Raw genomic sequence first — 14,142 nt, forward strand, 5'->3', positions numbered from 1 at the left:
TGAAGAGTTGGTAATTGGGAAATTAGGGAATAGAAGAGTTGGGAGTTGAGTGTTGGAAATTTAGAAAATTAGGGAAATCTGGTAATGAGGGAAATGGAAAATTAGAGAGTTGAAGAGGTGGGAGTTGGAAATTTGGGAAATTAGGGAAATTAAGGAACTGGGAAATTAGACAATTAGATTCAAGAGTTGGCAGTTGGGAACTTGGGGGTCTCAAGAACTGAGGAATTAGAGATTTGGAGAATTGAAGAGTTTAAAATTGGGAAATTTCTTAATTGATGCAAAAGTTAAAAAAATTCAAAATCCTTTATTTAATTCAAAAGAGAATCAATCACAGCTTATAGAAAATCTAAGGTGCAGCTTCCATATGCTGCAGTTTCCCATTAACTATCATAACGCATTCCACAAATTGCAATATTTTGCGTGTACACTGTTCGAGCATACGCTTGAAACTGCTATGTACCATAACATGTGACACCCTGAGTGGCACTTGTTAATCGTTGATCACAGACGCATCAGTTATTGAATATGTCTCGCACCGTACGCGTGGAATTGTGCAATCTGGCGTTAGGGTCACGTGAAAGTGGACATGCGCAACAATGCCACTTGTTAAAGCGTGCCATTTCACTTCAACCGCCCTACTTAGGGGGTGTCTTTTTTCCTGCGCTGTTTGACTCGATGGTTCTGTATAGCCATTGTCACAACTCGATGCCAGAATCCTGATTTTTTTTTTTAGCAATTCATTCGTATATAGATACAATCAATTCATCTCGAACAATTATAATATTTGAAGTCAAGACTTTCTAAAACTTTGAATTTTTTGGAACACTGAAGAAGCTTCATGAATTTGATTATCGTAATTAAAGGGCGGCAACACAGGTACAAAAAATCGATTTTTTTTAAATTGAAACTCTATCCTTTCCAGAATATGCTCCTAAAGTATTAAGGGGAATTCATTTAAATAACGCAGTTACAGCGTTTTTGTTTTAATCGCATCAAAGGACTTCGAAATTCCAAAAATCTTGATGCCTCTAAAATTCGTGAAGGTTTCAAAGAATTTGAAACTTTTGACGTCTCAAAAATCTAGAGGTTTTGATAATCTTGAACACTCGATGATCGTAAAATTCTCGAATCTTGAAGCTTCTGAGATTTTAAAAGATTTTGAACATTTTAAATATTTCTTTTAGCACCGAAGACCCTTCGAATATTTCATAAATCATAAATTACACGTATAAAAATATTGAAAATAAATTCGTGCACCTTCCATACACTGTATAAATTAAGAATCATAATTAAGTTAAATTTTTTTCATCTAACACTGTATGACTCACGTATACACAGCAGCTTTTAGGTTCTATATATAATATTACTACCCTTGTTATTTATCCTCAAAGGGAAAGGGGCCACTGACAATGTTCCAAGTTAAATTGCTGCCGGAACGGGGCAACTATTAAACCGAAAGCTTGCTCGTTATTTGTCTTTAACCGTCACGCACGCATTATGCAAAGTTCTCAAGTCGCAGATGGTTAATATTCACGAGGTAGCGATAATTCATTACAGGCAACGAGAATGGATCCGACGTCCTCGTCAATCTCGATTAAATTCATAAATAGGCTAGGAAATTAGTAGTCGCGATTGAGTTCCCTGCTTAGTTATTAATTAATGAGGCGTGTCACAATCGGCTGGGCCCTTTACGCTGCTGGTATTTTGTCACTGCGCTGTTAATGTCCCTTAATCCGTGGTGACAACCCTCGTGAAATATCACGAATGCAACGGAACAGTTATTAATGTTTTAAAAAGTGTAAAATAAACTTCTGAGGAATAGAATTTGCGGAGACACTGTAGTTTTAACATTCAATCACAGAATTCCCTCGTCGAGACTTATTAAATAAATCAATTAAAATCATTGCGTCAAATTATTCCTAATATCTCTATAAAGTCTCTTTCAAACTTTCCAAATCGACACAGTGACTCAAAAATCTACATTTTTAGAGTAATGATAATATTTTTTAACGGGTATTACGAATTATTCGAATCTCAAATTCGAATTTTCGGATGATTGTATCTAAAATTGGAATTCTCTGGTATTTGAATCTCAAATTCGAATTTTCTGGTATTTGAATCTCAAATTCTTATTCTCTGGTATTTGAACTATTCAAATTCTCTGGTATTTGAAATATTCGAATTCTCTGGTATTTGAATTAATCGAATTCTCTGGTATTTGAATCATTCGAATTCTCTGCTATTTGAATTATTTGAATTATTCGAATTCTCTGCTATTTGAATTATTCGAATTCTCTGGTATTTGAATTATTCGAATTCTCTGCTATTTGAATTATTCGAATTCTCTGGTATTTGAATTATTCGAATTCTCTGCTATTTGAATTATTCGAATTCTCTGGTATTTGAATTATTCGAATTTTCTGCTATTTGAATTATTCGAATTCTCTGGTATTTGAATTATTCGAATTCTCTACTATGTGAATTATTCGAATTCCCTGGTATTTGAATTATTCGAATTCTCTGCTATTTGAATTATTCGAATTCTCTGGTATTTGAATTATTCGAATTCTCTGGTATTTGAATTATTCGAATTCTCTGCTATTTGAATTATTCGAATTCTCTGCTATTTGAATTATTCGAATTCTCTGCTATTTGAATTATTCGAATTCTCTGGTATTTGAATTATTCGAATTCTCTGCTATTTGAATATTCTAAGTATTCAGCCCTAGTACTTACACTTTGAATACTTTCAATATCTCGGTACACTGAACGTAATTTTTTAAAACTTTATAAGTGAATATCATATCACACATAAATATGCGTTTCTCAGGAGCAGGTACTGATTCCACTACGCTTTAAAATGTGTATTTTAATAAACCAGCCTTCATTTTCAGAGAGGATACATATTTAAACACATGCCAACGATTCGTTTATAGTCCGTTCAATAGTTTTTAAGGGTGCACTTTACTCACTCCCATCCGATGTCCTCATACTCGCATTACCTACATACGCAAATATCTTCCAAAACGATACAAATCGCTAGTTGAGAGCTGCAAAGGACGCCATTGTTCTCCAGCCTCTAGTCGTCACACTCGAGGAATCGATAATCCAGTTTCCAGAAGTCACCATTGCAGGCGTCGACGGTACTGACAGGGTCTAACCGATGTTGATTAAGCTCCTCGCGAAATTAGTAGCCGTTAATCCCGCAGCCCACTTATTAATTAACAGAACGTTTCATCGACCATTCGCGCTGCGTCGGACCGAGCACGCGTTAATTTGAAGGCCCATAACTTCTCGAACAAAGATACAGCTCTCCGAACGCCCACTAGCTCGACTGATTTGCTTTTCCATCCAATGGGATGGAAATTCCAGCTAATGAGCAGTGTCCAAAATGCTTCTGCTTCTTTTCGCTTCTGAAGAAAAAATACTGAAATTTCTCAGAAGTTTTGTTTCGATATAAGACACTGTTCATCCCCTCCAAGTAGGAAGGTCCCCTTGGAACGAGCTGCAGCCTTCAAAGCGAGGAGCCCATAGCTGATGTTGATAATAAAAATCGAAACGCACGGTGACTGAGTCATCTACTATTTAAATAAAAATTAACATTTTTAACAAATTATTACTGTACCTAAATTTTCTGTCCCTACATTTTAGGATCGCTGGTTAATTCGACATTTATCATAAGTCTCGGGGCTCCTAAGAGTCTGGGTTAGGCCTGGGTTAGGTCTGCCTAAGGGCAATGGCGAACTGGTGGGGGTGTCAGCTTGCCCGTTGGCAAGTGGGCCTTGTGGGCCCCGGGTAGAGAGAATATATAATACGATAAAATTCACATAGATTTATTTCACAGAAATTTTAATTGTAGCTACATTTTCGCCACTTATGTATTTTTTCCAAATTCGTAGTTGTTGGTGGACACCCTTTCTCCTGGCAACCAATATTTTTAAACCCAGTTCGCTACTGCCTAAGGGAATGTTAATTCCGATCAACCAGCCACCTGAATCATTTCTCCTAGAGCTACCTGTTTATTGAAGACGGGCGTGCTTATTTTGCCCACAGCAAGTAGGCGCAACATCCTTCCCAGCTGGCTTAATTATTAAGTTTTCGCGATGGATTAACTTGTCTTCCCCAATAACGCAGACAATCCTTAAACGAGGAGCTGACTGAGAACCCTCATACCTTGCACCGTCCTGTAGCGTGAAAATTAGCCAATTCACGTTCCAGAAAATGGGGTGTTTATCACATAAACGTCGTTCATCCGACGACGTAGTAATGCAGTCCATTTCGCGTTCGGACGGAACGATTCACTCGTTTAAAGCAACAAGTGCCTGCCACCGTCGACGAAGGAGCCTCCTTCCGTCGAAGCGACGGCTCGCGTTTCACCGACATCGCAGCGAAAACTTGAGCGACATTTCGAAAGGGGACAAACAGGAGGTTCCCTGCAACTCGATCTCCAGGAGGAAAAAATCCCTCTTACCGGATAAAAATCCATCCCCCTTGCTTGCAAGCTCCGCCAATTAATCCCTCACAAATAGAGCCCACTTAGCGATCGCACCAAGTGCAAGTGCACCTGTTCCGTTTAAAAAAAAAAAAAAATTTGTAAACTTTAAATTCCTTTCTGTCTTCACTCTTTCCCGAAAAGACCTTTTCGTCATCGAGGAATCAACGTAATTGATGATCCAGCGCCGCTCCCCTCGGCCGCCTCGTTAGCTGCACGCTAATTGGCGAATTCGTGCGATCGATGATTAAAAATTCGAACGGTCGCGCCGCTCGACGCTGCGGCTTTTAATTAAATTTCGCGCGGGACTGTAGTTGCGGGTGGTTAATTAAGGCGCTTCGCGATGGAATACGCGCCACGGAGCGTGACGCTCACCTTCGGCTTCACCTTCTTTCTCCTTTCCCAGCGGCCTTGATGGCCAGCGTAAGGACGACGCTGCAGGGTGTAAAACGCCCACGCCGCGGTAATGACGCGATCGGGGACGATCGTCCAGGTGGCCGTTGTTGATATTAACGTTCGCTGCCCGTTGACGACAACAGGAAACGCTGTCCGGGGGGGGCTGGAATGCCGTAAGACGGCTCTGATGACGCTGTAGCCTCCTCGCGCGACACCGTTTTCGTGACCGCGTGGGATACTTTAGCGTAGTTGCTCATCATCAACGGCTGAAGTAATAGGGGGATGTGTACGTGACCTAATTTCGTTTATATTGGACGGAAGGTAAGCGACGCTCACGAAATTCCTGATTCTATACGCTTCGACGAGTGGAGATTTGTTTGAAAAATAAAGATAAAAGCTGGCGCGATGTTTGCGGCGATGTCGAAAATCGAGGTTGAACGGATTTATTTATTCGGAGATGCTCCGTTTCAACAATGTTCTTGATTGTTGATGAAGTAATTCAGTTTATTGTATTTATTTCAGTTTATTATACAACGGTTTTAGGATGGGTTAGGTCTGGGTTAGGTTGCTTTCTCAAGTAAGACTACGCTCTTTTGTTCTAGACGCTTCCTCTCACATACTCACATACGCATCTACTCCTTTCGCTTTCACGCCGGCAACACCAGGTACTAAAAACACTACTTCCATAGATTACTAACTCAACTATTATTAGAGGTTACAAATTGCAGTAGACGAACATAACCAAGCGAGTGTTTCGAGATTATCTATCTATTCCGCTCCATAACGCAAATTACTGTCGTGCTTCTTTCTCCTACGTCTTCCTCATTTTTATAATTCTCCTTCTCCTGAAACCCGCGCACTCCCTACTCTCCTCTCATTCAAACGTGCCTGTAAATCTTTCCATCTCCACCGTCAAGTTTAACGCGCCTCTCAGCCATATATAATCTCTGGCCCAGTTCAGTTCTCAGTTTTTTAGTTTCTCAGTTTTTCAGTCTCCGGTTTATCAGTATCACATATGTCTGCAGATTCGAGCGCTAGTGTTGGGTTAATTTTAGGCCTAGGTTAAGTCTTACTTACTAATGTAAGGTTAGGATGCAAAACAGTCTTACGACTGAACCTCGCCTTCGTACTATTTCTTTCTTTTCCTTCTTAATCCTATTTTTGTATTGTGCAATAAAGACACTTAACAATAATAATTTTGTTAACACTTCAGTGGTTATGTGACAGCAACATTCGACGACATCGACACTGGTGCAACACAGTATTATTATTATTATTATTATTCAAAGAAGTTCACTGTGCTAATAAAGTATTAATCATGCAGAAGTGATCATTTTAACACTTCAGCTGGCATCGACGTGTTTCCACGTCGAGGGACTTGCACCTTGTGCACAGATTTGGTGTGCTTCGATTTTTTTCTGGAAAGCATCGAAAGTAATGACTGAGAGTGCCCGAGTGTTTACCTGGAAAACAAACCAAGCAGTTCCCTTTCCACGCTCGCATTAGTACAAGACTCTTCCGGCAGAGGTGACTTAACCCTTTCGCTACGGCGTACATTTCCGCGAAAGTGCTTTTTCCTAATTTTTTTTTTTTTAAACTACTAGAGATGCTGACTAAAGTCGACGTTAGGATCGGCAGCTCGTTCCGTGATGCCGGATATATGCGGCGCTCGTACTCACAGGTCGTCGCGTGGATGCCGGATATATCCGACGCTCGGAGCGAAAGGGTTAAAGGGGCATTTCTAAAAATCTTGCGTCCCTCAAAGCGTTAACGCACCACGGATCATTTGTCCGCGCGTCCAAGAAAATAACGCCCATTTGCGTATAATTTTACTTAACGGGCAAACGTGTGCTTTTCATTCCAGTAGAGCAAGTCCGCGGAACATTCCACTCTGAGCTACCGTTTCTGATATTTCCTTTTTCGCCCTCGCATTGTTAATTCCCGGGGATTAACAAAAGGCGCTCGCCGCGCGTTCATAACGCTTCCCGCTGCGTGTTTTGCAAAGTAACAGACGCTGTTTAAATTCCCGTAGAAAAGCTCCGTGCACTTTTCGGTTTAACTCCCCGTTAAGGAAACTCGCTCCCCCGCCGCGTCTCATTAACGAAAAGCACCGCGACGTTCCATTATGAATTTATCGAGGGAAGTTAATTAACCTCCCATGGCGCGAATTAAAACAAACGGATATATGCTGCACCGCGATAATTCAACGGAGATTTTCGCTGGAACATGCAGCTTTCACGAGCCAGCGTGACGTGAATTACGAGGGCGGTTGGAATTTTTATGACACGGTGAATTTGGAATTTCAATGGAATTTACAACCCTCGGGGAACGATTTTCAGTCGGACATCCAAAGAAATGCCCTTTAACTGGGGATATTTTAAACGCGACACTGTGCGTCGCCCGGAATGTGAAAACATATAAAAATTGGAGAGAACATGAATTTCTGTGGCATAGCTCTGTGTGCACTCCCATAATATAGACTTTTCAGTTTACCCACTTTTACATATTTAGAGGTTAAGAAGAAGCTTTCGTTATTTTTCACCATTACGAAGTTGGCACTTACGATTTTAGCTCTATCTTGCGGTAGCCCTACCAGTTAAAATAAATTATTCCAGTACTTATAACTTTCACCACTGTATTCCGAATGGAACTCACACCCTTCCCCACTAAAAAGTTTTTCTATTTTTTTGCACTTTTTGGTACATCGTTTACCATTTCACTTCCTCAATTGTTCCATATAAAGGTTTTATACAGTGGATGATCAAATTATTAGAGCCACCTGCATAAATTGACGATTTTACTAATTTTTTTTTTATGAAGTATTGATGTCTGCAAATTACAAATATGCACTTAGCAACGATGATTTTATTTCTACAGAAACATAAACATATTTTTCGTACTGTGACTCTAACAATTTAATCACCCAGTATGCACAGTACTGGACATATTTATAGCATCACTCTTTCATGTAAGAGGCATACAGTGAATCGTCTCCAGTTAATTTTTGCCAAGCTACACAATTTTGCAATAATATTTTCCTAGTATTAGCAATAAGGGAGGTATAAGTGTCAATGTGTTTATTGGAGTGATGCAATCAATTTTTCCAATACTGTATAGGGGACAATGAAGGAAATCAAGAAGAAAATTGGAATCCACGAATTAGAACAAGTTCCATTACGTAAGAAGCATTAAGCTCTGGGCACACATATCACTTCCGTGACGGTTCAGTGGCGTCAGTGCCAGTGTTAGTAGCTGACAAATGAAAAGCGATGAAATATCCTGCCCCAAGATATTTTATTTAAAGTGACATATCACCATCGTAATTATAGTAACAGACAAAAAATATTTTTTAGTTTTTAGTGCATTTTTTATCAAATTAAATAAAATCGTTTAACTTAAAGTTGTTTAGGGTGTTTAAAGACGCCACTGAACCGTTGCGAAACTAATATGTGTGCGTAGACCTTTAAGGCTGCATCACTACGAATCACTGACAAGAAAACGCCCCTACCCAAAAATTCTGATTTCAATGAAACTTCGTGTAAATGTAGAGTGGTGTATGCGAGGGCATTGTTTTACCGCAGAAATATACACTGGAGGGATGAAATCAACCCGTGGTTAATATTTTCCTCGTTTTTTAAAGCAACTTTATTGTTCATTGTGTATTGTGGTAGAGCATAAAAACTCAACAATTCTCATATTTAAAGTTTTGTTCTATTTCGCACCGATAAAAAGTTGCAGTAAAAAAACAAAAAACCGCAATAACTTTAAGGGCTGAGTTCACCCCTCCAGTGTGTATTTCTCTACATTCAAACGCAGTTCCATTAAAATCAGTGCTTTCTGTCAACGTTTCCTTGTGAAGCCCTTTAATTGCCCAATACGTAAAAAAAGTTTATCATTAAACCTACTCTCCACAGAGTCCCTAAGAAGTACGCGCATAAGGACTTGATCCTAAGTTTCGTCATACACTTTCTCCCCCAATAGAAGCCGGGAGAGTAGCCTTCGGTATCCTACACGATCATCGTGACACCCACGTTCGTACATATCTCTTCCATCAAACCTACCCGCGGCTTGTTCATCGACCAGCCCCATGGAGACCCATTCCGCGCAGGCATCGCGATTGTATCGTCCGCAGAATTATTCAGAAATCCCGGCAGACATCCCAGGCGATGCAGCGCGTTCCTATATAGCTTTAAAAAAAAAGCATCGAAAGTTACAAGGCTCCGTGTGCGGGTGCGTGTGGGATTCGATGCGGAACGGAAGCGGGTGCGATGCAAGGGGTGAACGGGGCCAGGGTAGCCAGCGCGGGGCGAGGGGATGGTTCGGCGGTAGAAGGCAGGGGTGGAAAACGCCGGCTCGCCGGCGGTGGGATGGTGGATGCGCGGCTGGCGATACCGGGTGGCCGTCGCCGCGCAGCGTGGGAGGTAGTTCTGGTGAGGGCGCCAGCCAGCTCACTCGCTAAACTAACCCACCGTCCCAACCCTTCGATCCTCCAATCCCTCGACCTTCGGCCAGCAAAGCAACATCCTCGGCCGCCACCTCCTTTCACCGACGTTCCGTTCGTGGTCGCTGTTTTTCGAGAGCCTGTCGGCTCTCTCTGTCGCTCTCACTCGCTCTCTCTCGCCGAACCCCTTGGTCGTAACTCGCGTCAGCCGACGGAAGGCAGCCGTTCCCCCGTGCGAGCATGCGGCAGTACGCGGTGGTCGGAAGGGAACGCAGCTCGGTGTAAGTGCACGACGACCGGAGGCCCATCGAACGAAGACACCGAGACAGAGGCAGTTAAGCCGCCATCCCACTGACGCGGCGGCTCGAGCGCGGCAGGGACGTCGTCAGCTGGATGACAAGCTGAACAGCGGCGATGCTGAACGAGCGCCCGCACCGTCGTGCGTTCGCGTGATTCGGGGGAAGGCAGCCCCGCTTAACTGGCCCCACTGGTGGTGGGCCGAGCACTGACCGGCGAAGTGCACGTGAGGAAGAGCCAGCCCGTGGACCCGCGGTGCGAATGCAGCCGGCTTAGTTCGCGGACAGAGTAGCCTCGGCTGGATAACAGGAGGCAGACGAAGCAGGGGCATCCCGAGGAGGAAGAGCATGTGCGACGCGCCGCAGAGGGTTTGAGCGGCAAGGAAGAAGGTTAACTGGTGTCGTATCACATGAGAAAGGTCCCACGGTGGGAGTGAAGAGAAACGCAAAGGTTTCGCAGCACGCAGATCGCAGAAGCAAGTATTTCGCACACACTAGTATCCACCGACTATGCACACACCGCCACGCGCGCAATGCTCTGCAACCGCACTCCTCTTACGATTATTCTTCCTCTATGTACACGCATAAGGTAATTGCCCCAGTTGTCGATCAGTTAGTAGGAGGTCGAAATATTTGCAATGAAAAAATTGATGTAAATGGACAAAAATAACTTTATTTCTTTTAGCAGTTAATTTTTACATTAATATAGATAATAGCAAAGCAAAAAATTAGGTTCTATATATATTTAAATGTGGAATAATTTCCACATAATAATTATAATTAATTGAGAATAAAAATGTTGATGCCCCAGATGTCGATCACTAAATTACGGTCGGAACTAGTTGTCGATCAAGAAAAAAGAGGTTATGAAGAAAACTTAAAGTACGAAAACGGGTAAAAAATCCTTCCAAAAATATATAAATAATTTCTCATTAAATTATCTTATAAATTTTAATAATTCAGTATTTATTAATTACGTAAGTACAACAAAAATATAATTTTTTATAAAATACTTGTATGAACATACAAAACATGTTCAGCACATAAACTTATATTTAAATTTACTAATAAATACTAGTAATAACCTTAATGCTTAATTTCCTTCTTTTTGTTCATTCTTTTTTAAAGGTTGTTTAATATTATTTTGAACACCTTTAATGGCTTTTTTTCTGCAATAAAATTTTGTTTCTTTTGTCCCAAGTGTTCTTTCAGCTGTAAATCTTCCTGATTTTTTTGTTTTAAGTTTTTTATTTGTTCACCTAATATTTCTATTTCCTCAGGCGTTCCTTTTTTTTTTTATTGAATTACCAATAATTTTTCTTTGTCTTTATTTTCTTTCAGTCTTAATTCTAATTCTTTAAATTGTACTGTTATTTTATTTTTTTCGGATCTTATTTTCTTCAAATTCTCTTGACATTCCTGTTTCATTTTAGCATTGACCGTTCTTTGTTTCTGCAGTGCTACTTTTTTAATCTCCCTCTATTCTTTCTCGTCTAAATTTTTTGTGTGCCATGCTCTCTATTCAGCACCAGTTGCAACAAACGGAAGTCTTTCCTTACACTTTCTCTTTTTTTATCCTGTATTTTCTTTTTCGACATAAAAAGACAGTCATGGAAAAACTGAATGTGCGGAAAAAGCTGTTAATCAAATAATATTATTCAGTTACTGTAAATGTGCATTAACATTTTTAATAATTTTACACTTGAACAAGTTAACATACTGTTGGCATTAATATCAGAATGTGCCTATAGCTTAGTAAAGGAAGCTAGAAAATTGTAATTAATTAATTATTTACATTTCAACAACAAACAAAAGTAAAATTCGTTTCTTACTATTAACATTAGGTGCAATGTTTTCATCACCATAAGTTGCACAGTCTTTCTGTACAGTCCTTGGATACATGATAATATTATTATATTCTTCATATTCTAGTTTATAATATTCACCTACACTATTACTATTATTAATACTAGACTTATTTACTATACTTAAACCTATAGGTAGTTCGTTATTGAAATGTGTATCACTTTGAAAACGAAGATCCTGTACAGATTTAAGTATTCAAAATTAAATGTTTTAAAATATAGTATTTAATAGTATTTATATGTATAAAAATAACATTCACATTCAGCTTATGAATATTTTTTACAAGAAATTAACTTGATGTTTACTTGTTTCATATTTAATTTCTTAATTTCAAGAATGTTCATCACCTTTTCAGAACTGCTACTTTTTTCCCTCTTATTAACACTCAAATTGAGTTTAAAGTTATTGTTCCCAAGTAAATCATTATTATTAGATGTTTCTGATAATATTGCATTATCTTTGATACTAGTCTTATCAGATGGTATTCCAGTATTGCTATTTTCATTAATCAAACTTTCCGTATGCAAATCATCTTCAAGAATAACTGGGCTTGTAATTAAATTATTCTCAAGAAGTTTCTTACTAATTGCAATAGGTTCGGAAGACTTTATTAAATTATTTTCATCTACTGTGAATTGATTAATTAGCATACAATCATCTGTTGTTTTAGCAAAATTTTCATTATTTGAAATTGTAGCAATGTTTTGCAGTTCATTTATAAATTCACTGTCACTCACTGAAGCTTCATCAATTATTATGCTATTGTTATTCAGTTCATTGCTTGAGTTACATTTCATAACTTTGTCAGTGGTAAAATCTGTGTATAATTCTCTTTCAACAACACCTGTTTCTGATATACTTCCATCTGAAATTGACTGTCTATAAGAGGATTTTTATTTTTATTAATATTGCTTTGTTCCATTGGACTTGCAGCAAGGTTCATTTTACATTTTAACCAGAAATTAAAGAATTCTTTATACTCAATTGATCCAGTCCATGTATTGGTATCATAGCTTTTCTGAAACTCTTGTAAAATTGAAGATTCAATGTTTCACTCAATAAAATTTAGACATTCTTGGTGTGTGGCATCATAAGCTGTTTGATTAGTTACACTACTTTCTTCTGGAGCATTTAATGTCTCAACATTTTTAATTAATTCACTATAATTTATTAAATCTGCAGAAAGTGAATAAAGTCCACAGCTTTTAAAACAAGGTTGTAAATTTTTATTAGTATCCAAGGAATCTATAGCTGTTTTAAGTACACTTGCAAAACGAATCGTTGTTAATGCTTCTCCATTGTTTTCCAGTCACCAATTACGAACTGCTTCTCTGTACACTGTTTTAAGTGGATGGAAAAATGCGACATCCATGGGTTGCATTATATGTGTTGCATTAGGGAATAGAGCAATAAAAGCTCTATTTGATGGGCACAACAAAAATCACTTAACTCCGTGGTTAAATGAGAGCTGTGCCCATCTACACAAAGTATAATTGGAAACTCAATACCACTTTTCACACACCACTGATAAAAAGTGTTCACAATATACATATATAAAATGTCTCACTGTTCATCCAACCTGTTTCACTCTTCCCAATAACAAATTCATTTGGGAAATTCTTTGCTACCAAAGACGAAATTCTTTCATAGCTGTATACCTCCATAAAAGGAGGTAACTGTCCAGCAGCATTCCCAGCAATTAAGGCTGTATAACATTCTTTATCATTGTTGCAGACAGCATAAACTGCTTTTTCACCTTGGCGTACTAATACTTTCTTTGCTTTCGGCGATAATAAAGAACCAGATTCGTCCAAATTAAAAATTCTTTCTGGATTAATACCCATCAGATTTTTAGAAGCTAACTTTTTTACTTCTGTATACCAACTCCTTAAAGCTTTCTCTGTTACACTGGCTTTTCTATTAGTTAGGTTTTGCGACATTCTTTCTAACAATTCAGGATGTCTTTTTAAAAAAAGATTCATTCCAGCGTCTTCCCGGTCTTCCATTTGTGAATGGTGTGCTCCTCTTTGTTTTAACAACAATTCTCTGAACAGTGTCTATTAGATGCTCCTTGGTTATCGGTAACCCGCGTTTACTTAGTTTAAAAGTCCAATCCACTAATTGCTTTTCTTCTATATTACTAATAATGCTACTTGGTCCTGGCTTTACATGTAATGGATAAGCTCCTTTGACTCTAGACTGCAGAGTTGCATAAGGGACTTTATACGAGCAGCTTACAGACCGCATTGATTTGCCTTTTTTAACTTCCTGCACAGCTTTCTGCATGTCAGGAACATTATATTTTCTACTTCTTGAAATCTTGTTCTTAAAATAGCAATACTCCATGTTTTATTAATAGAAGTATTATTCGTTAAAAAATGTGCAAAAGTCAATGATCGAGAAATAGGTTACGTACGAAAAACGTGTACCAGTTTCCGATCACTTAATTAAAATGTTAAAACTTATTTAATTATATCTTACCTTCCTTTATTTAGCCATGGTAGATCCCCCCAAAAAAATTTATCTTCATCAGGCACACAAAAATGTACAAAACTCGTTCGAAACCCGTGTTTCATCAACCAGTGCTGTTAGCTCTATGGTTAAGAAAGTCTCTTGTTTGCACACGGAACAGAGTCTGACTACTACATTTA

At 38.9% G+C, this 14,142-nt stretch overlaps 1 protein-coding gene and 1 long non-coding RNA gene across 8 annotated transcripts; both read right to left on the reverse strand.

Annotated features, from left to right (window-relative positions):
• Positions 1–357: 357 nt before the first annotated feature.
• Positions 358–6,141, reverse strand: LOC143376063 (uncharacterized). 2 transcript variants are annotated; one of them, XR_013087025.1, is made up of 2 exons: positions 5,513–6,141; positions 358–716 (listed from the first exon to the last, which is right to left on the reverse strand). It is a non-coding gene; the product is annotated as an uncharacterized LOC143376063 (long non-coding RNA). The 2 variants fall into 2 exon arrangements; XR_013087024.1 differs by lacking the exon at positions 358–716 and adding an exon at positions 5,002–5,154.
• A 4,078-nt stretch (positions 6,142–10,219) lies between these two features.
• On the reverse strand, positions 10,220–14,123 carry LOC143376062 (uncharacterized). Of its 6 annotated transcripts, XM_076825894.1 has the most exons (4): positions 11,839–14,122; positions 11,458–11,668; positions 11,346–11,390; positions 10,220–11,262 (listed from the first exon to the last, which is right to left on the reverse strand). In XM_076825894.1, exons 1-3 carry the CDS (start codon positions 12,286–12,288, stop codon positions 11,371–11,373), a joined length of 681 nt encoding a protein of 226 aa, XP_076682009.1. In that variant the 5' UTR covers positions 12,289–14,122; the 3' UTR covers positions 10,220–11,262; positions 11,346–11,370. The 6 variants fall into 6 exon arrangements, 5 of the variants coding, with proteins under 5 accessions (XP_076682009.1, XP_076682007.1, XP_076682008.1 ...); XR_013087023.1 differs by having other exon boundaries at positions 11,346–11,668; positions 11,839–14,119; XM_076825892.1 differs by lacking the exon at positions 11,346–11,390 and having other exon boundaries at positions 11,839–14,123.
• Positions 14,124–14,142: the final 19 nt, after the last annotated feature.

The sequence above is a fragment of the Andrena cerasifolii genome, chromosome 13 (genome assembly GCF_050908995.1).
Source record: "Andrena cerasifolii isolate SP2316 chromosome 13, iyAndCera1_principal, whole genome shotgun sequence".
Taxonomy (NCBI): Eukaryota; Metazoa; Arthropoda; class Insecta; order Hymenoptera; family Andrenidae; genus Andrena; species Andrena cerasifolii.